Genomic DNA, 27,998 nt, shown 5'->3' with positions numbered 1-27,998 from the left:
TCACGGCCCCTCCTTCAAGGGGCAGTCTCTTTTTTTCTCTTCCTGATTTTTGTAGGCAAAGTAAAAAGCAAGAAAGAGACAGCAACTGAAAGAAACTCTCGGGGAGAGACAGCCAGCAGTGGGAGAGTGTCTCATGGCGCTGGTCACCTTGCAACTGTCGTCTCTGGAGGAGGTGACGAGCCCCACACCTGTTCAGGTAATAGGGTTCGGGGGATGATAGCAGTGGGTGGTGGGGGCATCAACTCTTCCACCTCCCTTCATAATAGTCGTGCAACAATTATATGTTGTATACGTATAGTAGCGGATAGATATATATATATATATATGCAATAAATAATAATGATAATTTACACTGGTGAATATGGATATATGAGGTGTTGTGTATTAATAGTACACACCTTCCTGTACATTGATTTTGCTATAAGATGGGGATCTAAGAATCTATACCCAGATGTTTGTTGTTGGTGCACTGTACTGATCACAAATATAATTGCATAGGTCATTAGAGCTTATATTGCTGTAACAGGGGTATCATTGTACCTGCAAATTAATTCATTATAGTTCAGTGCATTGCAGTCATTATGTCAGTAGTATATTTATATTGTATATTATACATTGCCTATATGGTGTATTATGCGCTTCCATTTCTAGTTACATTAAATATGAGCAAATATAGATAAGATGCATTACAGGCTAGGAAAGAAGAAGTTGTTAGTTGTTGCTGGGTGTAGCACTGTATAATTCTACCACTGATGGTGCAAGGGTGATGCTTTGCAGTACTGCAGTGAGATCACATAAAAGCACTATAACCATACAGTGCTTTATTGTGACTCGTGATTATTAGTAAAAGAAGTAACAAGATAGATTAATGTCATAGACAGATATTAGTAAATTTCCTCCATAGTACAAACAGCACAACTGTACTGTAACCCAGAAACAAAATTAATTATTCCTAAATTTTATTACTAGCCATAGTGACAAATTGAGACAAGTACACTCTGGTGGATGACTAGGTTTTGGCTAGTGTGATTTGACTTTGTGGTCTTGGTAAGCAGTATGTTACATGTGCAGAGAAAGAAAAAGTAAACAGTACAAAGTACAGTTTGGAGTGGGCGGGTGGGCTATGCTGCCCTGCCAGAGCTATATTTGTTGCAAAAAAAGTTTATGTACAAGGCAGTATTGATCTTGCCACTTATTTCATTAGTTAAGGTTAGTATTAGGGCTATCATATTAGGGTTAGGCACTCCGTATAGACACATCACCAACAGACGGCATGGATTGTGTGGCCACTAACTTAATACAGTTCTTGGCATACATCACTTATAGTAATGTTTTTACCAGTATCCCAAGTAGGAGTCACAGCCTCTGGGTCTGTGGGTTAAATAAATATGGTGCTCTGCTCCCAAATGACCAAACAGCACAAGTGAGTGTTTAGGCCTTGGACTTGTTTTGGCTTGTCACAACTTTTACCAAAGTCATTGATTTATCTTTATGGTTTTCTCTGCGGTTTCAGCCTTGTATGTATACCATCAAAGTTGTTTTCTGGGCATTGACACTGCTTTGCTTCACTGTGCAATGAGTGCAGCTTTGTGTCATATCCAAGGGCAATGAAAAGAGGCAACTTTCCTTAGTACTGTGTAGGTGTAGCAAGGGGACATTTACAAGTGGACAGTGTTAAGCTGGGGTACACACTACAGAAAATTACTGCAGATGATTTCGGTAACAATTTTAACAATAACTGAAAGTCCAGATGATCATGTAGATTTATAAGTACACACCTACACGGTTTACCTTCAGATCTGTGCTCCTCATCTGTCATCTGCTGAAATGATCGTGACTCTGCACACTCTATAGAGATCTGCCTACACTGCTGGCTGTGAGTGCAGATACACTTCAGAATTTGCCCGACAAGGTTACATCATTGATAATGATTTTTAGTCAGTTTATAAAATCAAATCAAATGCTACCATGTGCTTTGGTACGATACAACATGATCGTGGGAGCGTACACACTAATGCAATATTAGACCTATCAGTTGCTTATTGTGTGATTGGCAAGATAATTGGTTGAAAAACCCCAGGTTTAGTTCTACTCCAGTTCTATAGACTATCCCTCTTAGGGGCAGATACAATTGATGAGACTCGAGATGTTAGGGTTCTAAAACATTGCTTATTTTTGCAAAAATAAACAATGTTTTGTGTACTGTGACACCCGGAAATGCATGCAGCAGCACATTACCAAAAATGTTATATACAAAGCTGTAGGAATACCCATATCCAATTTTAGATTATTTGGATTGTGTCAATATATTCCTTATGTTCTTCTCATGCTTCATAATTTTTTACATTATATATCTCCAATAATCAATACCAAATATATTTAGTCTCTTTATTAAAAGAAAATATGTCTAAGGAGACATAGTAATCTTTTTTTTTTTTTTTTTTTTTAGGATGACGAAAAAGCCAGGAGGAAGCGAATGCAAAGACGGTGAGAGGTCGTTTTACTTTTGACGCTGTCAACGACAACCATTCTCCTTGGGACATATTTTATCTAGCTGCTTTCCTTTTGTACACTCTCATCTGTTCTCTCTCCCTCTCACCTGCTCTCACTCACTTTGTGTTCATACCCACACAGGCAGAGCTTTGTCATGGTGAAAGGGGCTGCCCTCCTCCTCCAACATGAGGAAGAACCTGAGGAAATGAAAGAGCCTTCCCAAACATCAGGCCCCAGTGAACAGCAGCTCCACCTGCAGGCCATGCTGAGACTGCTTCGAGATGAGGACACTCTTCAATTGGTGAGACAACATCATTATGTTCCTTAGGTGTTGCCTAGCAGCCTGGTGCTCTACAGCTCTTGGTCAAAGGCATCTTTATTGGGTACTCCTAGGTCAACAACAGATTATAAAACACACATTTGTCACCTTCAAACTACATTGTAAAAGAGAGATGACTTTATTAAGGACACATTTGTGCACCAAGCATGAGAAAGGAGAAATGCTGTCCAGACACTGTAGCAATATTGAAGGTTATATCTGCCATCTTTCCCAAACTTGCCTCCTATGTTGCCTCAAAACAGGTGAGCTGGCTGAAAGTGATCTTATTGAAATCAATTAATTATTAGGCACGTTGGAAATTAAGGTCAGACAATGACCACTGTCAGGTTGTGATGTCCAGTAATCTTCCAAAGATACTAACAGGCTTCAGTAACACAAAGTGATCTAGACAGTCGGCCCAAGCCATTACTGGCCAGATCTCATCCAATTTGACCACCCACGTGGTATGACCACAGCATGTGTTTCCTGCAAAAGTAGTTAAATGGTACTGACAGAGGTAATCTACAGGGAGTGCTGCTTCCTTGTTAAGAATGCCACATCACAAAGCACACATGTCACTATAAGTAAAAGTGATCACACACTATTGTGTTAAATCTGCAAACACAAATAGCCCAAGTGGCTATTGTGCATTAAATTAAATAATTCACAATTATATTTTTAAATGTGCCATGGAGTGTGAAAAGAGAAAAAGGCTGTTGTTAAATAACAGAAACATTGTGACGTGAGGACAATAAAATAAGATGGAGAATTGAATAATTATTAATGTTTGTTTTTGTGTTCCTGCTTTCTAGCTATGTCATGGCTACTCCAATCTATGAAAACTACTTAATTTAAATGTTACAGATAAATGATGACAAGAATATGTTCTACCGTTTTTTTTCCTCTTTCACATTTTTACTGTAGTTTCTTTAGCAGTTTTAGCCCGCTGAGTATGTAAAATTTGCATTGAAAGCTTAGGTCCATATATTGTTGATGTTAGTATACCTGTTTTCTTTTCTTTTTAGAACTCCAACATAATCATGTTTGTTTATTCATATCAGTCCCTGCCTGAATTTACAGTCTAATTTCCCTACTAAAGGCACACACGTATTAGCATACAAAGAACAATTAAGATAACATAATCACCTTTAGGACACTACTGTGTACTCCTTGGCAGCTCAAGTAGTGGTTATCTTTTCCCAACAGGCTGTCCGTCTGGAGCCTGTACGGTCATGTCTAACTAGATATCTGCTGGTCGTTTCCTCCATGGGAAGAGCCAAAGAGGAACAGACTATTCTACTGGGTGTGGACTTTCCTCATGATGGGTAAGACTTAGTTACAACACTACTACTAAGTGCAGCTTAGTTAGATACTGGGCATGTGCATGCCGATGAATAATCAATGAACATTGTTTCTGAAAGATCAACCTTAATTTTGTGCATATATCAAACTTTCAGTAGGACAAAGAGCTGTTATTAAGAAGTACAATCTTTCCATCCTTTTAAAGTCTACTCCGACAATTCAGTTTTGGTTGACTGCATCATTTAATTCCCTCCTTTTTGCATACAATGATAACCTTTAGAAGGGGGTTGCAGTAAAAGAAGAATTTCCTAAAAATCTGTGTAGCATTTATTCATATTAAGATAACTTGTGTGAGAAACTCACTTGAAGTTTTTAGCCCCTAATTACCCATCACTATTTTTATTGCAGGTCTGATAGCTGCACTATTGGTACTGTTCTACCAGTGTGGAGCAATACGCAGGTCTTTATAGACGGAGATGGGTGAGTGCTCTGACAGTATCAGGCTGTCAATCGGTAACTATGGGCTCCGGGTAATTAACCCCGTTATGTTTTTTCAGTGGCTTCAGTGTTACGTGTGGGATGAATGTCAGGGCATTTAAACCTATATCTGTACAAACTATGTGGTAAGTTGTAAATATAGTTACTTATTTATTTGTGTGTCACATGCTGCTGTGTTTTGTAATCGGGTTCTTTGTTGTTGTAGGTCACTGCTGCAGAAACTCCACAAAGCTTGTGAGGCATCTGAGTCAAACAGCTATATTCTGGGCAGCAATCTCCATACTGGACTTGTGTATTACCAGGATCATAACCGCTCACCCCAGGGATGTGTTAGTGCCTGGACAATCACATCGGACATCACGTCTATATGGAGAGATCCCACCACCCCGGAGAGGTTAGAGGGAAAGGGAAGGAGGGGTGATGATTGGGGTGAGCAGAGGCAAACGTTAGTACAGTCACTATGGGCAGGCAGGTTTGCCACATTACTATTCACTATTGTGAGATTGTTTATCTGCTGTAATATATCTTGCTGACCAGTTTTAGACTGTTCTTAAAGTGACACGAGTAATATTTTTACATAACACTTATCTGAGACAAGAGGTATTAATGTATAATCCTAATTCTTGTGCTTGTGTAAATATGTGCTTGATCAGACGTAGTGTGCTGTCGCCAAAGGCTCTTTGTTATAATCACTTTGGGAAGCCTAAAATATGATGTTCTGCTCTTCATAAATGGATAGATCTTGCATGAGGATAGTGTCTTGTGTATAATTCAGTTTGTAATTGATATCACAACTCGCCTTTTTTTTTTTTTTTTTGCTTTATTGAAGTGTATCAGGAGCAGGCTGGGTTGGGGGACAGGGGGGCATCTGCTGGTCCCATAATGGGCTACCTTGGGCTGGGGCACCTCTATTTTTCTTTCTTTAAAATAGGCTGCTGAATTGAGTCTTGTCCCCAGGCTGTAATTTGCCAGCCCTCCCCTGAAGTGTATTCTAATAATTTTTGCAGGGCTACTGGCCATCCAGAGATGACTTTACTCCCTTGGTTACCCCATTCACCTGGAGAGCCAGAAGTTGTTCTGGTCTTGCAGAGAGAATGCATAGATCCTCACCGTCCTAGTTTTGGCTTGACAAAATGAGCGTGGATAGGATGTGGTTAAAAGAAAATACTTCTGTGATACAACAGTTTGGAATATGACTTGGATAGATTAGGGGCAAAGCTTATTTTCTCTATCTTTTTATGTTTCTGTTGGTTTGTTTTTTTGTGGTTTTTATTCCAACTGTTGGAGGTAAGCTAAGCACTGTGTTGCAGTAAAGGTAATGCTATTTGCTGTTTGTCATATAGAGAAGAGACAGAGAAAATCATCCGAAGAAAATTGAGAGACATCTTGAGAGAAAGTGACCTTGAGAACATAACATCTAAACAGGTGAAAAGGGGGAGGAGATGGGGAGAACAGATTGACTTGTGTTGTAAACATACAGGAATTCATTTTCTTTTGACTTTGTTTTTCTCCACCATCACCCTTTCTTCTATACTGTCTCAATATCTACTCTGGTCTGGGTTCTTACACTGCAGGTGCGGAGTGCCCTCGAACTGCACACTCACTGTGCTCTGCAGGATTTCACAGAGTTCATCGATAATGAGATGATCATGATTCTGGCTCAAATGGATCGGCCATCTGAGATCTTCCCCTATCTTTATCTGGTACTGTTTGACACTTTTTTTATTTTTCCTGTCCTCTCAATTATGTTGTTTGCGGATGATTAGCAGGTTCTCTTTGGATGGATTGTAAAAATACAAATATGACCCCAGGAAACTTACTGCATACCTTCCAACCGTCACGTTTTTGGCTGGACAGCCCCAATTTGAAGGTTTTGTTTTGCCATCCCGATCGGGACAGCTTTGTCCCAATCAGTCAGAATGTTGAGAGGTATTCTGTTGACTGCTGCTCTGCATGATTGGGTGGCGTTGAACGGATCGTTCGGCATTGTAGAGGTTTTGGGGGAGGGGAGTGGAGCAGAGAATCGCTAGACACGCTTCTCGTCCCAATGCTGCCTGCCCGAGGTAGGTATGTTAATGTTCTGGATACATGGGGAGGTTCAACACTCAGATCCACAGTAGAGAGACAGCAGTGTTAAAAATATGCTAAGGAATAAGTTAGATATGACATGCTTTTAAAATAGTTCTTGAATTCCCAATTACGCTACGGTGGGTCTTAAACGTGTACTCAGACAACCCCCAACAGTACATATTTTCCAGATCTCCCTAAAGGATTGTTATTTAGTGTGACACATTCTGCTTCACCTGAAATTCTGTAAGAAGGTCTGAAAAATCATACTGGGCTGTTGTTTTTCTTATATATCCATTCTGTGCAGTTGGTCTTCTGTGTTTTATTTTGCTGAATTGAAACCTGGATATCTCCATTTTCCTTGTATAAGTTGGCAACCATTTTAACTAAATTCCCAGCTGCTTGTAATTGCTCCTAATGTGACTGGAGCCATCATGCAGGTCTCCCAATATGGCATTTGTTAACATTTACAAGTTAAGTTTATGTCATTCAAGTGTACGTTGAATGTATAAACCATGATTTGCACCAGTTTTATAGGAGCCTCACATCACTACTATTGTGCAGTTGGAGGACTCTACTCCTTCACTATCTAACTCAGTCTGTGGCTTCCTGCTTGCCTCTATTCCCTCCTCACATCATGATACTGCCACTGTCGCATGCAGTCCTGTCCTCACTTATACAATCACATGAAAGGACAGGTCACTGCCTCCTACATATCAGTACACTCAACAATCTGATGATCTCATTGGCTACAGGTTTTTATATCCCTGCACACTTCAAAACTGAGGACATCCTGGTCAAGTAGGAATTGAAGAATGAATACAATAAGGTGCTTAGACCCTAGTAAATTGCACCTTAAAAAGACTCGGACACAAAATGTTTCTTGCCCTACATAAGGAAACCAAACATCTAACAAAAATATATGCATATAAACACACATTAGTTTATCCTATACATTTTAGAAACAACAGAATGTGTGTTAATAAATCAGTCTCTCCTGTTCTATTTTGGAGAGTGGAAGGTAGAAAAAACCAAGGGGTATATTTACTAAACTGCGAGTTTGAAAAAGGGGAGATGTTGCCTATAGCAGCCAATCAGATTCTAGCTGTCATTTATTTAGTACAGTCTAAAAAATGACAGCTAAAATCTGATTGGTTGCTATAGACAACATATTCACTTTTTCAAACCCGCAGTTTATTAAATATACCCCCAAATCTTTCTTTATATAGAGATCATTGCTCTCTCTGTCAGCTTCCATCTCTCCTCCTTTTCACTGTCGAAAATGAAATAGATTATAAACAAAATGAATTACCCATGGCCCTGTATACATATAACCTTAATAATAGTGTACATTTTTTATGTCGCCCACCCCCCTAACCATTTAAATGAAAAAGTTGGCATCGTTAGTCTATACCTTAGCTAGTAGATATTGGTCTGCTTATTGTTATTTTTATTGGTTTAGCGACTAATATCAAAATATATGATAGATATAGATATAGATATATATATATATATATATATATATATATATATATATATATATATATATATATATATATATATATATAGATATTAAGTCTTTTGTTTGTAGAGGTTATTCCTCTATTTATGACACAATTATTTGTATTGCTTTTCATGCCTTCAAGAAATAGTTTTTGTTTTTGTTTTAAAAAAAAGGCATGTCTATCACTAGATGGCACTGTTGGAGATTGTCTGGTTTTGTTTCTGCTCAGTAAGTTTCATGTTGTCCATTCTGCATTGCAGGGATCTGAGTGGAATGCCTCAAATTTAGAAGAACTTCAGAAGAACAAGTAAGAATCACTCGGCAGGCCAGAAACTAACTATCTTTCTTCCTGGCTGACCATTTTTTTGTGTTTATATGTAATTGGAATTAATATATGTACACAACATACCATAAGTATAAACTCCGGCAAAGATTACCAGCAACAATGCAATTGGTGCTTAGTGATGTCATTACTTCAAAATTTTCTCTGTTGCTCAATTAAGGGATACTGCAAGACATTGGGGTATAGTAGGTGGTCCCGGTGATGGGGTCACTTTATGTAAAAGTGTTGGTAGGCTAGCTCCACCCCTACTATGCCCCCTCCTAAAGGAACTATTTGTTCAGTTTATTTTAAGTGCCATTGGAGTTGGGGATGTGTTTTTGGGGCTCCTGCCCTGGATTTTTCATTTATCAATTTTTAGTTTTTCATATTTTTGTCACTGTGTTGGGCTCAGGGACGCCTTCCCAGGAGTGGATAGCCTGCGGCCTTCCTTCACCCCCAACACCACCTGCCATATGTTTGCAGCCATCTCCTGCACAACTGGAGGCACTGTCTATGTGCAGGTGGGTAGAGCTGACAGCCGCGACCGCAGCAGACACAACAGCAGTGTTGTGGTCGCGTCCCCCCAAGGCAACGAGCATATGCCCAACAACAGAGCGGAGACAAAAAGCAACTACAGCAGATCTCTGTTGACTCTGAGAGTACAGCTATGGCTGCGCTCACTCAGAGGGCACCAGGCAGCAAATGAGAAAGGTCTGTTGGACACAGACTTCCTGTTCCTTGTGGTGGGTGAGTAGGAAAGGGAGGTCTCTCCTTCCCACTACCTTTGGTGCGCTTCCTCAGTGGAGGTGCCATTTTCTTTGAAATCTGATCTCCCCCTGCTGTGCTCCACCTTACTCTTAACAGTTTCAGGATATGTGGAAAAATCGGCTTGGCTACGCTCTCTGCACCACACCTTCCATCCTCACAGCTGGTACTGCCCTCTTGTGGGGTTTCCCAGGCTGAGATGGCTTTGGCGCAATCCCTCCACCCAGGGTTTAGCTGTGGCCTCTTCCTCCTTGGAACACTTCCTCAGCGCCCCTCATAGGCGGCTCAGACACATGATTCTAATTCTCACCTCTCTTCAGAAGAGGAATGCAAGTTTTTGAGGGAGTCGGGCGAGGAGGACTCCTATAACATTGAGGATTTATCCACTGCTCAGAGTGTGGACGATCTAGTTTTAGGGGTTTGTCAAACATTGGGGTTTGCAGATCCAGAGATCACAGACTCTACTGGGTTCTTTCTTACTAGACGTCAAAAGAAACGGGTGATCTCTTTCCCTCGATCGCCTCCATTGCTAGAATTGATTTTGGAGGCATGGAAAAAAACCTGACCAGCGTTTTCATATCCTGGAAAAGTTTATATCTCTTTACCCCTTACTCTTAGAGGAGGCAGCAAATTGGAGACTCCTTCCGCTGTGGATCCACCTATTTCCCGGCTGACCAGATTCACTGCTATCCCTGTACAGGGTGGTGTTTCTCTGAAGGACACCACAGACCAGAAATGTGATTTCTTGCTGCGCTCAGCTTATGTAACGGCGCGTAATCTCTTCAAACTGGGCAGGGTGTGAACAGTTGGCCATAGGTCTGCAAGAAAAACGGCAGCGGGCCAGTTTGCTTGTTCCAGCTGATCACATTAGAGAGGCTTCTGATTTTTTTAGGTCACGCATCTCTGGATGCAATCTTAGTTATTTCGAAGCTTTCTGCATTCATTGTAGCGGCAAGGCATTCCTTAAAACGTATGCTTGAGGAATTACTCTTTGATGGTGTGACCCTCTTTGGATCCCAATTGAACCAGGTTATTTAGGTGGCCACTGGTGGCAAGAGCTCTTTTTTACCAGTTAGCCAGACTTAACCTAAACATCCCAGGTTTCGGTCCTCCAGTAGATCGTAGGAGGCTCCTGCAAAGGAAGCAGTCCTCTTCCACAAGGGGAGGGTTCTGTAGGAGCAGAAAGCCTTCTAGACGCGGGGAAAACTCAGACCAACAAAGACGGTCTCCTCATGACAGGTCTCCCAGACACGGGATTGTGGTAGAGGCCCATCTCGTGCTTTTTCAGAATCAGTGCTTTGCACTAAGACTTCTTTTGTCCCTAAGGTGGTCTCCTGGTTTCATTTAAACCAGGAGATTGTTGTTACAACCTTTTCTCCATGTTCACAGTTTTCGGATCTGTTCTTGGACATGGTCAGGGCTCTTAGGTATTATGTGGACTATACCGCTGCGGTTTGAAAGACTATTGATCTGTTTGTGCTGTATGATGCACACAAGTGTGGTTAGCCGGCCTCTAGACACGATGCATCACTTCCACTATTAGGTTGGCTTATGTTCAGTCGGCTCGCCCAGTGCCGGTGGACTTAACAGCCGTTCGACCAGGGCTGACGGTGCTTCATGGGTGGTGCGTCATGGTGCTTTATCCGAACAGTTGTGCCCGGGATGCTACTTTGTCTGTCCATGCTTTTGTAAAATTCTACAAGTTGCAGGGCTTTGCATCTCAGGATGCTAGCTTTAGGCGCAAGGTTTTCGTATTAGAGAAATCCCTCCCTTAGGGGCAGCTTTGAAATTTCCCCAATGTCTCACAGTGTCTCCCCAATAAGGTAAGAGAGAACATTTTTGTTACTCACCGTAAAATCCGTTTCTCTAAGTCCATTTGGGGACACTGTGCTCCCACCCTTTGCTGTTTGCTGGTTGTCTATTTTAGATTTTCTTTTTTGACTTTGTTAGGCCCTTTGTTTTTTATTAAAAAAAACTGAAGTGATAGTTCCTCTAGGAGGGGTATATTAGGGGTGGAGCTATCCTCCCAAAACCTTTACTTAAAGTGCCCCTGACTCCAGGACCACCTACTATACCCCAGGGGCAAGTGCAAGATTTTTGTAGGGGGGTTTCTGAATGCTTGATTTCGGAACAAAGTAAAGAAATAACGGATGCAGTGAACCTGAGACAGACACTTTTTTGCGGTTAAATTGTTATACGTATATAACAAATACTGTTGCGTCCCACACAGGGCCTGATCAACCACTAGGCTGACCAGGCTGCAGCCTGGGGCGCTGGGTCCCGGGGGGCGCTGCACTGTGGGTATTTTTTTTTTTTTAATTTTTTTTTTCGGGGTGGGGGAGGGGGGGGGGTCGCCGCTGGGGATCGCCGCGGGGGGGTGGGGGGGGTGGAGGGCTCGACGATCAAAAGCATTGGTGGTCAGTGGTTAGCAACACACAGCCAATCGCCAGGCTGCCTGTTGCTGTGCAGCAGACAGGAAGCAGGACATCTTCACTTCCTATCTGCTGATCTGAGGAGAGGAGCGACGCTGGCACAACTACAGGTAAGTGAAGGGGGGAACTGCCCTGCATATCTATAGGGAGGGGGGGGAACTGCCCTGCATATCTATAGGGAGGGGGGGGAAACTGCCCTGCATATCTATAGGGAGGGGGGGGAAACTGCCCTGCATATCTATAGGGAGGGGGGGGAAACTGCCCTGCATATCTATAGGGAGGGGGGGGGGACTGCCCTGCATATCTATAGGGAGGGGGGGGGAACTGCCCTGCATATCTATAGGAAGGGGGGGAACTACCCTGCATATCTATAGGGAGGGGGGGAACTACCCTTCATATCTATAGGGAGGGGGGGAACTACCCTTCATATCTATAGGGAGGGGGGGAACTACCCTGCATATCTATAGGGAGGGGGAGGGGACTACCCTGCATATCTATAGGGAGGGAGAGGGGGGACTGTCATGCATATGTATAGGGAGGGAGAGGGGGACTGTCATACAAATCTATAGGGTGGGAGGGGGGGCTGCCATGAAAATCTATAGGGAGGTAGAGAGGTTGATATGTATGAAGGAGGGCAGAGGAGGGGGGCTGATATATGTGACTGGGGGAGTTTTGATGTGACGGGGGGGATAGCTAGCTAGCAGAGTGGAGGTAAGGAAAATAGCTGCAAGGGGGATGGATGCAGGGTGGGAGGTAAAGAAAAAGGCTGCAGCAGGGGTTAAGGAAAATGGCTGTGCGGGGGGGGGGGGTTGTGGTTAAGGAAAATGGCTGCAGGGGGTATTTAAAAAATAGAGCAGCTTTGGGGGGCAGAATCTCATGATTGTGTGGTGGTCACATGGGTGGTCTCAGCAATCACTAGAATACTAAATATTAGTGAGATGGGGCTGGTAGAGGTTTGTATTTGATTGACAACAAATATTCAGATATTGCTTATATATGCCTGTCCAATGGGGTACTTTTAGCTGGCCATAATGGAGTGTTTTGTTTTAACTAAAGGGCCTAATCATTCAGGGTTTGCATTATAATACATTTTTGCATTTTCAAAAAAGGACGCCAACTTTCCAGAAGCCAGCGAGAGGATAACAAAGTTGCAAGAGAGAAGAGCAAGGACAGGTAAGAGACAATGGCACAATCTGTCTAAATTTGAATGCTGGAGAATACACCTGAACATTCATATTCAGGAGTGTTCCTATACACCTATATATTCGGAGGGGGGGTGGGGGGCGCTGCGGCCGTATTAGCCTAGGGCGGCCAGAACCCTTAATCAGGCCCTGGTCCCACAGTATTGCTTATTCACATAATCTTATCTAATAACTAGATTAAACTAATACCATAACTAAAAGGGTAAAATATTTTTTTACATATTTTACAATACCATTTAACCTGTGGTGAAGTTAGCTGCATCTGCCACACAGTGTGTGTCTCAGGTACGTACTGTGCTGCAGTAAGTATACTGTAAAATACACTTACCATAGAAACAGCAGTTTTTGCTGAGTCCACTGTTTGGCTGAAGCCGCTGACTATACTGCAGGTAAAATGCCTTAAGGAATGTAGGTATATATCTAAAGAAAAGGATAAATGCAGGGAATTGTCTCTACAAGCCTTATTATAGTTTTGTGAATACTATCTGTGAACTCAGAGAAGAAATATACCCCCTTACTCATTCACTCAGCATTCAACCTGCCCTTATAACAGGCAGACTGGCAGACAGAAGAAACACTGGCGGGAGTGGGGGACTGACATATTGGCAGGACAGACAGACACTGGCAGGAATGAGAGAGTGACAGGACAGACAGAGATTCCCCTCCTCCTAGTACTGAGCGTTGGGATCCCTCTGATGACATAGGAGACACTCAGCAGCATTGGTCAGTGCTGCTGCCTGACCCTCCCACCTCCTCGACTGCACAAAGCACAGTGCAGACATGGAGCTTCTGTGCAGCTTCTACAGAGAGACTCCATTGTCATTCTCAGTATGGAAGGGGGTTTCTGGGTAACAGGAAACATGCCCCTAAGTGCGCTCCTGTACCCCAATGTCTCGCAAACACTGTGAGACATTGGAGAAATGGCTTTTGGTGAGTAACAAAAATCCTATTATTGCTAATTTGTTTAGAATCGCTATATAATGCATCTTTGAATTATTCTCACCATTCCCCTGCTGCATTGGAGCTTACAGTCTAAATTGCCTACCAAACACACCTACACATTAGGGTTCATTAATCTGCAAGGATGGTTTTCTGCTGTGGGAGGAAACCCACGCAAATGCTGGTTGATTTTGACCTAGTGTATTATAAGGTTTAAGATATTGTGGTCCCAGAGATTTTGTTTTCATATATGGCTTTGATTTACATGAGGGGCATATGGTATTCTATTAATTTACATGACCTCAGGGATTGTAGGTAATTGCTTTCCTGACATGCGATTGAGGACAATTGCTGAAAAGTATTTGTGTGTTAACTGCATCCCCTGTTCCATTCAGCTCTTCACTCAGCCAAATATTAAACACCTTTCTTTTAAGCATTTTAAACACACTTTCTTTCCCACTGTAGCCCATCCTCCCCTTGTTGCCTTACCCGAATTTATGGTTTTGGGTTTTTTGGAGTTCTGGAATGACTTGCTACTTATAATATCCTTATAATGTACACTAGAGTATTTTTTTTATATCATTTGTTAATGTGTTTTTTTTCAGGGTTACACACATACTAAACGTCACTCGTGAGATCGATAACTTCTTTCCTGAAACATTTACTTATCTAAATATCCGAGTTCTGGATGAAGAGAGTACAAACCTGCTGCAGTATTGGAAGGAAACGCACCACTTCATCTCCTCTGCTAAGTAGGTCATTGCTCTTAAAACTGTTATGGGGAAAAGTAGCTATAACAGTTTATATTCTAATGGGCAACTAAAACATATCCTATAATCTTTTCTTTTTCTGCCCTCAAATTGTAGCAAATCAAAATCTCTATTAAGGGCATGTGTCGGTACTTTTTAGTTTATAAGGTTCATACTATCAAAGAGTACAAGATATGGATGAAGGATGCTTTAAAAAATATTGTTGTACCTCGTTTACAGATATATTTGTGATTTATGTTTTTTCATGCTGTACAATCTATGCAAAAGTAAATTTGACAAAGTAATGGTGTGGCATTGTGCCTATGAAACTCATGTGTATGTCCAAAAGTTTAATGCATTTACTTTTTTTTGCATTACTTTTATCAACTTTTCAGTTTGTGAGAATAAAGCTTTACAACACTTCTGAACCTAAAAGTAGTCAAGAAGCTAAAATCAGCACACTGTCAAAACTAAAACAGACTGACTGCTTGCTTTTATCTTGTGGCAGCAATTTTCGCCCTGATATCCCAGAATGCACCACTGCCAGATACTCAAATTACCTTATAACATATTGTTTATACACCATATTTAGTAAGAAGCTTAGTAGTAGTAAATAGTATTTGTATACCATATTTATTGAATAGTATATAATAGTCAAATATATAAATGCAGCAAATATATGCAAAATAAAATATATACTATTGCATTTACTTATGAATAAAAGATATATTAGGCACTAAATATTGTTACACCTGAGGAAAAAAATGTTATATTGTGTAGATGCGTGTGAACTGTAGCGGTACATTTTTTATTTTTTTTTAGTATCAGAAAAGTATTTTAAGTTTGCTGGCTGGATGCCACATGATGCAGTTTCGCATTTCCATGACTTTGATTACCGTAATAAAAATTTTAACCGCATATTTGCAGGTTTTAAGCCACAGCTGTTTGTATATGAGTGCACATAGTGTAAACTCTTCCTTGTGCTCCTGACTGTACATTGTGTGAAAACAGCACAGGGTAAAGAGCTGTTTAGATATGAATTGCACAAAATGCCATATTAATGAACAGAATGGATATTGTTTTCTCCAGCTACTATTGGGGTCACTGGGTACATTGGTTATAGTGTAGGGAGCAGACGTGCAGGTATCAAGTTCAGCAGTGCATAGCAGCATGCGGGGGATCGAAGATACCAAGGGGGTGCCTTGGCTGTCGCTTCCAATGCTGGGGTTCTCCAGCCTTCTCTTTTTAAGCAAAGTATGAAAAGAAAACCTTTTTCCTTCTTCCTCCCAGCTATATGATTTGTTGGCCAAAGAACAGAAGTTTCAGGTGTCCCATAGGCTGGTGCTTCTGTTCTCATCCTTTGGAAGATATTTGTAAATGGGAGCTCCCCCATAAGGTGGAAGCGAATGTTGTGCGGTTGTCAAAGACCACTTCCATTTTCATTCCCATTCCCAAAGCAGCCACACTTAAGATTGGGGCTGATCGTAAGGTTGTTGGAATCAGTAAGCCTATTTTCCTGGTGGTAGGAGCCTCTTTAAGGCCCACTTTGGCCTCTGCTTGGGTAAATAAAGCTGTTGAATGACGGTTGAATTATCTTTTGAAGACCTTGTTAGCTGGCAATTGCTCCCATTGGTAGAACAGATTCAGAGAGCTATAGAGTATTTGCGAGCAGCAGCTCTGAGGGCAGGGCTGATTGGATCTCTGCCTCTGTGGTCTCGGCTCGTCAGAACCTCTGGCTTAAGGCTTGGAAGGCTGATGTGGAATAAGAAAACTCTAAAGTCGCTTCCTATTCCTTTAGTTTTTCCTTGTTTGGCCCTGAGCATGATAACATAATTTGTAAGGAAACAGGATGTAAATGTGTTTTCCTTCCTGTTAATGCTCTCAAATCTGAAGTCTCCAGGTTTTGCACCATCCGATTCTCTGAAAGACTGAGGAGTCTGCACCCAAGAGGGCACTCTTAGGTCGTTTGCAACAAGAAAGGCAGGCCTGGGCTGCAGACAATCAATCGACATGACGGGCATTCTGCCCACCCAGGATTCGCTGTGGTGTGATTCTCTCTTCTCCTTTTCCAGGATCTGTGGTTCAAGATTATCACAGATGTCTGGGTGAGAGGAATCGTGGATTGGGAATACATGATAGATCTTCTAAGATCTCCCTCCAGATGGTTCTTTACCACAGGACTTTCCGCAATTTTAACAAAATGTCTCGCTCTAGAAGAGGCCATACACTCCCTGATTTCTTCAGGAGTGGTCATACCAGTTCCAGACCATCAAAGGGACTTGGGGTTTTACTCCAACCTGTTCATGGTTCAAAAACCTGATGGTTTTTTCAGACTGATTCTGAAACTCAAAACATTAAACACCCAGCTTCAGGTGCCCAGATTCAAGATGGAGTCCTTGAAAGTGGTAATAAATAGTATGGAAATTAACAAGTTCTTGGTGGCTCTGGACATCAAGGATGCACAGTTACATGTTGCCATCTGGGAGGGACATCAGTAACTTCTCAGGGTTGCTGTTCAGTTAGGGCACTATCAGTTCCGGGCTCTTCCATTTGGTCTCTCTACGGCACCATGGGTCTTCACCAAGATCATGGTCTCTTTGCTGAGGTCCAAGGGAGTGACAGGCATTCCCTATCTGGACAATCTTCTCATCAAGGTAGAGTTGCCATCTGTGCTTCATGTACGGGTGACTGCACTGACTCCTGGTCCTGGACTCATGTACTGGTTCCTGAACTTCAAGAAGTCCAGATGGATTTTGTCCCAGTGGAGGTTCCTATTGGTCTCCTGTTCGGCACAGAGAAACAAACTTTATACTTACTGTCTGTCAAAATTCAAACCTTACAAAAAATGGTAATATCTGTGTTGGTTATCAGAGAAACGTCACCACCCTTCTGCATGAAGGTTCTGGGCAAGATGGTATCAGCTTTCGAGGTGGTCCAGTTTGCTTAGTTTCATGCGAGGGAGTTTCAGTTGGAACTCCTCTCAAAGTCAAATAATTATCACCTGTGTCAGGTGATGTGTCTTTCCCTCCAATCTCTGAAAAGGTTGCCTATTCTCAATCTGGAATGGATATTGGTGACGAGGGACGTCAGCCTTCCGGGTTGGGGTGCCGTCTCTCTTCACACCTGCTTACAGGGTCTTTGGATCTTGGAGAAACACACAGGATTTTACGTTGGGCCGAAAAAAACTTCATCCCAGTGGAGGAGAATTGGGAGACAGACTTTCTGAGCAGGCTGATTCTTCACCCCGGCAAATGGTCTCTGTAACCACAGGTCTTTCGCAAGATCGTGTACAGGTGGGGTCAACCATACTTTGACATGATGGCATCTTGGTTGTACCACAAGGGCAAGAATTCCTCAGGTGCTCTCTGTAGACGCCATGTCCATTCCTCGGCGGTTTCACCTGGCTTACCTGTTCCCTTCATTAGCAGCAGCAATGTTTATGAGGGTTTTGATGAAGAGAGAAAGCGGTCCGTTCATTCTGGTTGCTCCAGATTGGCTTCAAACTGCTTGGGGCACGACGTCCTCTCCATGGCGGTGGGTCCATTGTGGCGTCTGCCACTCAGGCCAGACCCCCAAAGTCGTGGACAGTTTCTACACCACTGTTTAGAACAGCTGGCTTTAATGCTGTGGACCATGTGAAACCATGATCCATCAAGCAAAAGGGTTGTCTACACTTGGGGGGCAAATCATGCTTCGGGCCAGGAAGCCAGGTTCAGCCATAAATTATCATAGTCTAGAGAACGAATATTGCCTGGTGTGAAAGGAAGCCATTTCTTACCTCTTTTCGTTTCCCTAGGTTACTTATGTTCTTACAGGAAGGACTGGGCGCTGGTCTGCACCTTAGCTTTATTAAGGTTCAGGTGTCTGCTCTAAAGTATAGGTCTCCAGAGGAAGAGCGCTCTCTGGATGTGGTCAGGGTTTTGCCGATTTATGTGCATAGAACTCCGGACGTGAGGATCCTTGGTCCTTTATGATGCGCACAAGAAGGGATGGCTTCTAAAGTTACCATTGCTACATGGATTAAGGCTTATAATGGAGCAGGACAGCCTGTTCGGTCATTCCACTAGGTCAGTAAGTGGTTCGTGAGCAGCATGACATGGCTCCTAGACTGAGTAGCTATATCGAGTGGCTATTTGGTCCTCAGTTCATACTTTTACTAGACAGTGTTTGCATCCAGAGATGCTGGTTTTGGGAGAAAGGTGCTTCACGCTGTTTATTCTAAACACTTCCACCTGTGATGGCAGCTTTGAGATGTCCCCAATGTACCTGGTGTCCCCCAATGGATATTGGAGAAAATAGGATTTTTATACTTGCGTTTAAAACCTTTTTATCTTAGTCCATTGGGGAACACCGGACAGCCACCCTTTACATTCTGGCTTTAGAAGTACCTGTACGCATGGTCCCTACACTATATTCCAATGTTCTCAGAGTCCCCAAATGGACTAAGAGAAAAGCATTTAATGTAAGTATAAAAATCCTATATTTATGTTATCCATCTGTATAGGCGATAAGCAGAGTTAGTCGTCATGTACTTGAGCACTGCTCCCAATGTGATTAAATTATCACACTTTCAATAACAATACAGTAACCTGGGGAAGTGGCCTAGTGGCAAGGGATATGTATGAAATCATTAAGACTATATATATATATATATATATATATATATATATATATATATATATATATATATATATAATGTGGCCAGATCATTTCTGGACTAGAAATAAGATGGAGAGCAGCCAAAGATATGACACACAACCCCTAAGTTTGTGCATATCCCATTTAAGCAAAAAGTTTTCAGTGCTTTTTAAAATGAATGATTACTTTGTAAAACGCTTGCACAACTCCCGCTGACTCCACCCAATTAGTAGACCCAATGTTACTACTGTAGAGCTAAATCTGTATCTTACTCAGATTCCTCAATAACTAGGTAGCTTCTGAACAGCATAAGGTTCCAACACACTGTGTCAAATAAAAAGCTCGCCCAAGGACAATTCTTATATACAAACTCTCCTAATTGAGAGCTTTGGATATGTATGCTCTAAGTATATAACATTAATTTTGTGGTGGGCAGAATTTGAAGCAATGCAGCAGATTAGGGCTCATTCTGATGTTACTTTGTGTTAAATAGTACGTTCATGTACACAAATACTTGCAGTTTTGGTCCATTTCGCATCCGGTTCTGCCAGTAAAGCAGGTAAGCTGATGGACCAATATTACACTGTACATGAGATTCAATGCAAAACAACATTATTGTCACATCACGTGCGTATCCCATTACAGTCTTAAATGCCAGGTAAACGATTTGTTTCTACGAATATTTAAAGTTTGTATGAAATTAAAATATCTGGAAAAATCTATATTTTTTTAAGAAAAATTAAAGTAATGGTAAAAAAAAATAATCATATGTGCTGGCAAAAAGCCTGTGACCAGTGGTGCTTCTACACTAGCTCCTGTTGAGATTGATTTACCATTGGGGGACAGTGTGGGTGCCCTTGTAGCAGATAATAGAGCAGAACTATAGAGTAAGAGCAAAGTTATTCCAGGATGGCTGAGTGCTTTGTTCTAAGCAGATATTTAAAGCAGGATGTTGAAAGCTAGCTCTGTACACTGAAGGTGTGCTGGTGTTTATTAACCAAACTAGTGTTCAATGTCATTATGAGTTACATACAATTTAATATCTGCTAACTCTCTTTTGTTCTTCACTTTCTCAGTTCTGCTTGGACATTCCCATCAATGTTAGTTTTGGTTGACTGTATAAACCCTGCTTCCTGTGAAGGAGGTTATGGGTACAACTACCACTATTTTCCTGTCCACTCTTCCTGCTTTCCTGATTTTGACTTCTGCCTGTCCTGGGATATTCTCTTGTCTGCTGCCTTTCCCGTTCATCAACATGGTTTGTCCTTGGTCTTGCTTTGCTGGCTGTTGTGAATTGTGTTTATGTTATGTCTGTTGCCCAGGTCTACATCACAATTTTGCTCAATGACCTGCCCACTGCTACAGTTTGCTTTTTTTTCTTTTATGTAAACCAGTGGCATATAAAAGATTTTTACTGTCTATAAGACAATTTGTCTTAATAATATTGGCTTTCATTTGTCTTACTGACTGTAGACTGTAAGACAAATGAAAGCTAGTATTTATTAGTTATATGTTTACTACAGTGCATTGATGCATTTGTGCTTTTTGTACCTTAAGCCTTATTTGAGAATCAGAACTAGAAAAAAGGATGATTCACAAAATCTTAAAAAAAAAATAAAAATATATATATATATAATTATAGATATACGTGAAACTGTCTTTGCAAGATTTAAGCAAATGTAATCATCATCTTAAAATAAAACCTCATATTCAGCCACACACAAACACATGGGCCTGATGTCGCAGTGTGTGTGGTCCCAAATCACTATGCATAGATCACTTTTATTGCCCTGTGGGTGTGGTCATCTTTTAATTATTTACATTTAAAGGCATATTAACCACATTTTTAAAGCTTTCCTATATGGTTTATCTGACGGAACCATATGCATTTGCATAACATAGTGCAGAAAACGTTTTCTGTGCATTGTGTGACATTGCCTGCTACAAACAGTTAAACTGTCCAATTGAAGCACCACCATTGTTCTCATGTTTTTTTCAGTTAAGAACTTTTCTTATATTTGTGTGACATTTGTTTAGAGGGTGGGAGGAAGAGAGCAAGAGGGACCAATCCTGGCTGCCTGCTGTGTGTAAATAAATGCATTGTCGCCCACAGAAAGGTCATTTTGCAAACATAGAATATAAAAACAGACAATATTATCACATGTACTTTCTTGCACAGAACACAAATAAAGAACAAATACATTTTTAGGATACACTGAAGACATGAAAAAACTCGCAGCAGCATCTAATTAATCTCTTGAAGCTGTGTTTTGTAAAATTTTACTCTGTTTAATTTTTCAGTAAATTAAAGTAATAGGGCCACTTGTGTAACGTATCTTTATGTAATTTCACACTGCGCATGATCAGAAAGTGAACGTACACAACTGCGGCTATTCAGATCTACGACTTTTTTGCACTTACGATTCTTAACGTCTGAAGAGGGGTGACAGGGGAGGGAAGGGGTGTTGTAACATAGGCAATGTACAATTAGGGCGATTACATATGGATTCAGGCTGGGGCATAGTCGCAGATACAGATGAAAAAAAGGTTTTATTTGTGGGTAGTCAAAGGCAGATGTAAGTAGTGGATGACTATGACAAACACTCAAACTAATGAACTGCTTGTAATTAGAAGTTTGTGTATTGAGACTTTAGTAGTTGCTCGGACATAGATTAGTATTTGGCAACCGTGTTATAGGAAAGATTATTTTTTTTTTACCAGGAAGTTGTTCCTGCTGTATTAGCTAGGTTGTTCAAGTATAAATAATGCTTCATATCCATTGCATTTGTAACATTTAAAATATTGTTTTCTTGTATATGTTGCAAGTAAGACGTAAGGGTCTGTGGGGTGTGCCGCTTGTCAAGCGGACACATCTGCTACTCATTCAGACCTGGGAGCATCTTCAACTCTAAATACACATTCATTTATGTGCAACTCTTTCTAATGCAAAGTATACTTACACTTCTATTCAAGTGTGAATCAGGCCCACTATCTACATAAGAGTTTTCATTGGGAGAATCAATCCAACCATCAATTCCTCCCGTCCTTGTGTTCCAGGATACTACCTTTGCATATGCTATAGCTCAGATTAGGATTCTGAGATTCTATGATTACTGGATCCTGGCCCATCGTCATCTGTTGTTGTATAACTGCAAACAGAATATTGGCATGAACTAAAAACAATTGAAATAAGTGCATATTTCAATGGTTCTCAAACAAAAAAAAAAATAGCTGGTCACTGCTATCACTCTATGTGCAGACGGAACTAATGAAGCCCCATGAGGTCTGGTTATAGAGCCTGCACACTGAACGATCAGATCTGTCCAATTGGGTGACCAAATTGGATGCAGACTCTATGATCTTAATCTGTGTGTACATCTTTATAGCCACAATTTACTCATTTGGGGAACTCTGCCTAGTAACATTTCAGAACCTTTAAGTTACAGCATAGTAATATTTGTCACTAAATATGACTTATGTTTATTACTTTTAAAATGTCAGGCCATAGAAAAGGCTTAAAAATATATATTATACTACTAGATGGAACAAGCTCTTGATTTTAGTATTCACATGAAGACCTAAATGGCTCCATTTTCCAATTAGTGATGTCCTATAAAACCAATAGCAGGATGCAGACCTATTTTCTAATAGAAAGGTGTGTGGCTTCTCTATATGTTCCACTTTACTGGTAGCTGCTGCTTAGTGACTGCCTGTTCAGTTGTATTCTTGGTAATGGTTTGTCATGGTGGCTTAGTGGTTAGCACTTCTGCCTCACAGCACTGGAGTCATTAATTTGATTCCTGACCATGGCCTTATCTGTGTGGAGTTTGTATGTTCTCCCTGTGTTTGCGTGGGTTTCCTCCGGGTTCTCCAGTTTACTCCCACACTCCAAAACTATACTGGTAGGTTAATTGGCTGCTTTCAAATTGACCCTAGTTTCTCTGTCTGTGTGTGCGTGTGTTAGGGAATTTAGACTGTAAGCTCCAATGGGACAGGAACTGATGTGAGTGTATTCTCTGTATACAGCGCTGCGGAATTAGTGGCTCTATATAAATAGCTGCTGATGATGATGGTGGTGGGCTTTGGGTTAGTTAGACTCTTGCACCCACACACACATTTAGCTAGCTGCACCGGGACATTGAGTCGTGTGGCATCCTGTGAACGTTATAACAGAGAAGGACCAGACAATAAGAAGCCAGCAATGTACTTTTGTAGTGTACTCCATACTTTGGGGAAATATTATTGCGTTTTTAAAGGACATTGCTTATTGGAATGTGAACTTATCCTTTATATCCCTTTTACTTCAATTGCCTATAGTTTGTCTTTACAGTTTTGTTGGTGTCTTAGTATATTGTTTTGCTGTCTTTTTATAAAGGCTAAACAAAGGCTAAACAACTGATCAGCTTATTTACACTTCTGAAAATGATTTTTGCATGACCGTGCTTAAATCATATTTTTTTTTTTTATATAGTTTTCTGATCAGACACTGAGTTGTTTTTTGTTTTGTTTTGTTTTTTTGACATACTAGAATTCTCTGTGAGAATAGTTTAGAATAATCTTTTTTTCTGACTCTCTTCCACAGGCGCCAAGGCTCTCATGTCTTTGTACACTGTAAGATGGGTGTCTCTCGCTCAGCCTCCACCGTTATCGCTTATGCCATGAAGGAGTATGAGTGGAAGTTAGAAGAAGCTTTAAAACACGTAAAGGACAGAAGGAACATTGTACAACCTAATGCTGGTTTCCTGCGACAATTGCAGACATACCAAGGTATCCTAGGAGCAAGGTAAGCAACATGGAGAACATGGACTTATAATTCTTTTATCATAAGACATTTTTAGAACCATATTTGTATAAATTTATTCTACAAATCGATGTACACACACAATCCCAGGAACTTTTTGGTCATGTTTTAATGTCACTTTATAATCTTTGGGTTTAATGCAGATTGATAATAATCTTCACTGGTAGCCTCTCCTTTGAATACAGATTAAATTACACATCATTAAATATGTATTTAGGAACAGGAGTTAAAAGGTGGTAATAGGTCAGATTTTTTTTTTTCATCTATGATTTAGATTTTCCTTTCCACATGTATCTAAAATCCAAAATATCTGGATAGTTACTAACTCTCAACGTTGAGATTGCCTAATAAGAATCCACTGGTTAAATACAAGGACCAGTTTTCTTGGCTAACATTTCATCAAAATTCCATTTTTATGTTTGTTTTTACACTTTATTGAACGTTAGGTTTCTTAAAAAGTGTTTTTTTTATCAATATAATAATTTTAATAAAAGTTACATATTCGAAATCATCCAACGAATTAGTTTTGCTTTGATTCCATAATAAACAAAGCAATTGACAAATAAGGTGTGGAAATTTTGTGTGGATTTGGGTTAATGTGAAATCTACCAATAGCAAAAAATTAGTCGACTTAGTGATCTAAGTGAACACCCTAATCTTTTCCTATTTTTCTCCATGTCGTCCCTCATACCAATTGTAGTAAGCAACGGCACAATTATCTGTGGAAACCCAATGCAGAGGCACCTATCTTACGGATGCCCTTCCCTCTAGACCCTTTGTTTGATTCAACTACATTGCCCCCTACATCTACAAAGAGGAAAATGAACTTGCGTGCTCTCATGAGGTCCATCAGTGAGATGGACACAACAGACGCCGTTCCAGAGTCACAGGAGAGAAGAGGTCAAGAACAGAGCCTACCAGGAAAGTTGGACATTGTGTCTGAAGGGCAGCAGGGTGTGCCAGAGCAAGTGCACATTGTGTCTGAAGGGCAGCAGAGTGTGCCAGAGCAAGTGGACATTGTGTCTAAAGGGCAGCAGGATGTGCCAGAGAAGGTGGACACTGTGTCTGAAGGGCAGCAGAGTTTGCCAGAGCAAGTGGACATTGTGTCTGAAGGGCAGCAGAGTGTGCCAGAGGAAGTAGACATTGTGTCTGAAGGGCAGCAGGATGTGCCAGAGAAGGTGAACACTGTGTCTGAAGGGCAGCAGGATGTGCCAGAGCATTTGGACACTGTGTCTGAAGGACAACAGAGTGTGTCAGAGCAGGTGGACATTGTGTCTGAAGGGCAGCAGAGTGTGCCAGAGGAAGTAGACATTGTGTCTGAAGGGCAGCAGGATGTGTCAGAGCAGGTGGACATTGTGTCTGAAGGGCAGCAGGATGTGCCAGAGAAGGTGGACATTGTGTCTGAATGGCAGCAGAGTGTGTCAGAGCAGTTGGACAGCGTGTCTTCGATGGATGACAGTTTATTTGACAGCCAAGAGAGCTATATGGACCAAGAAGAGAGTGTAAGGAAGTATCCAGACACTGATGTCCAAAAATTAGGAGAAACCTTAACAGACGTCAACACAAATCATGATGAGAGCACCTCTGTGGATGAGGTGAGCGCAAATATAACAGAACCTGTTAGCTATACGTACATATACAATGTGTAGGCGCTGTAGGGACCCTGATTGGATTAATACAGCTACGCTGCAGCTCTCACGGAGCAGGATCTGGACCTGCCAGAAAACAAACGTAGGACAACAGAATTGAGAGAGCATAAAACATAGATGATATAAACATATATATAAGCTAACATATCTACTATATCACATATAAAACCTATTAAAAATATTGGACTAATATTGAATTAGTCTAAGCAATGTCCTAGGTGTTGTCCTCTGTGAAATCCCAGTGTTAGAATTCTCAATTTATTATCCAAATCTGGTAAATAAGCAATGTCCAGAGAAATAAATATATAGCAAAGAGTTCACCACTGAAACAAATGCTGGATAAAACTGCTATAAGCCTTAATTACTAAGACATTCCAATCTTATAGGCCGCTATCACATGGGGGTATTTGGACACCTTGCAGTTAAATGACATTTCAAAACTCTAGTGGTGACACACAGAGTAGCTTATTTAGAAGAGGACGCATATGTGCTCAGAACGTACGTAGGCAAAAGATGCATTTGACAGAGAGCATATTTGTGTGCATATATTGAGTCGGACGTATCTCAAGATATGTTCTGCTCAAAAACAGTAGTATGTGCTCCAGGTGTACATCTGTAGTAACAAGTGTGTATACTACTCCCCACATAGGGATAGAATAGAGATGTGGCTTCACTGTGTTAGTAGCAAATGCTAGTCACATTGCTCAATAATAATAATAATAAAAATGATAATAGAATGAATTGTTATATACACAAGAGAGAATAGTATATCAACAGTGTTACTAATAAATGTGAAATTTAAATATAAATACAAATTAAATTAAATGCAAACATCTTTTGTTTTCCTCTTTAAAACTCCATCTTACCTGAGGTAATCCGAATGCAAATATCAATTAAATTATGCAAATAGAAAGCCTCGACTTCATATAATATAGCCTCTAATGATTTAAGTACTTTCAGTTAGAGAGGCTAGTATGCAATCAGCCAATCGGAAGTGGCTAGCCTGTGCTGATGATGGTCATTATCGTCATTGCGCATCGTTGCACCAGTATGAAATAAGTCTCCTGAAGAGCGTATCTGCAGATGCATCCGTCTAATTATACTGCAATTATGTGAACACACCCTTACAGTGCTTGGCCTACACTTTCCCATTTCTGTTCCTTTCCTCCAAGTGCAAGGAGACTAAAATCAACAATCTGTAAAAGTCTACATACAGATGTATGCATACGCATTTTTGGTGCTTAGTACGGAAATGTGTATCTTACACCACAAAAGAAAAACAGACATACATCAAACTCTAAATGAGCTCCAAATTTTCAACCAACTCATATGTTTATCACATAGGAAAGGTGTAGGATTCTCTTAAAAGAGAAGACCAGTTTCCTAACTGTTTTAACGTAATCCTTCCTCACATCTAAGAAAACTGTGGGCACTCCATCAGATTGTATGCTTGCTTCAACACTGGTAGCGTGGGGGGTTTGCAATGTAGAAATAGTTGTAGGTGAAAGTGTCTTGTAAAGTATAGGTCATACTGCTGGAGTATTTCATACATATCTCTCATCCCATGGTACACGGTCAGCCAAGCCTATAAGTTTATTTTTCCAGAGTTCTGCCTGAATGTTGGGTTCATGGTTTTATCTAGCAGATGGTAAAGGAGGAAGTTTCTGAATTGTTTTTTCATATGAATTCTACAGGTATTCAAGAGCAGTTCTCCTACTTCAGCTCCCCGCACTCCCTCCTCATCTGCCCGTCGGCGATCAAGGCGCAGAAAGAAGCTTGTTTCCCAGCAGTCTGTAGAATTTTTGCAAGGAGGCTGTGTTATGAGGACACAATCCGTGTTTGAGCTTGAGGGGGCAGCAATTGTATCCAAGCGCCTGCAGGAAGTAGACCAATTAAGCAGAAGAGCCAGGATCACTCGGCAGAGCAACGTGGGGGAGAGGCCAGAGAAGTCCTAAACCTCCATGTTTGGTGGGGAGATATGGACAGTATATAAATGGGGAGCGTATTTTGATTTTTGTAAAAATGTTTTTATCTTTTTTTTTTTTTTTACCTTCATGTAAACACGCACAGCAGTGCCACATCAGAGAAAAAGAAGCTTTAAAATGAGGCAAAAAGACTCAGGGATGGCATTAAAATGTCTTATTCTCTTATTTTTTAGACAGATTTATAATACATTATTGTTTATTTCCTTTTAATAATATGCATTTAATAAAAGCAGGGAGAAGTATTATTGCTGTTGTTGCTGCCATATTATTGAAGACCATAAGTTATTGAATAACAATGGAAATAGCAGACATGGTCCTTGAAGCAGCCAAAAA

The 27,998-nt window shown here is 40.9% G+C and overlaps 1 protein-coding gene across 1 annotated transcript; it reads left to right on the top strand.

Annotated features, from left to right (window-relative positions):
- The first annotated feature begins 9 nt into the window (after positions 1–9).
- SSH3 (slingshot protein phosphatase 3) lies at positions 10–27,910 on the top strand. The gene is made up of 14 exons (XM_075176389.1): positions 10–196; positions 2,450–2,487; positions 2,635–2,794; positions 4,019–4,137; positions 4,523–4,594; positions 4,672–4,737; positions 4,818–5,006; positions 5,956–6,037; positions 6,187–6,315; positions 8,444–8,490; positions 14,449–14,595; positions 23,813–24,013; positions 24,732–25,626; positions 27,375–27,910. The coding sequence occupies exons 1-14, from the start codon at positions 134–136 to the stop codon at positions 27,633–27,635; spliced, it is 2,469 nt and encodes an 822-aa protein (XP_075032490.1). The 5' UTR covers positions 10–133; the 3' UTR covers positions 27,636–27,910.
- The last annotated feature ends 88 nt before the right edge of the window (positions 27,911–27,998 follow it).

Source organism: Mixophyes fleayi, chromosome 6 (assembly GCF_038048845.1).
Source record: "Mixophyes fleayi isolate aMixFle1 chromosome 6, aMixFle1.hap1, whole genome shotgun sequence".
NCBI classification, from domain to species: domain Eukaryota; kingdom Metazoa; phylum Chordata; class Amphibia; order Anura; family Limnodynastidae; genus Mixophyes; species Mixophyes fleayi.
The sequence above is the reverse complement of the archived record's forward strand: the minus strand, read 5'-3'. Positions and strand labels throughout refer to the sequence as shown.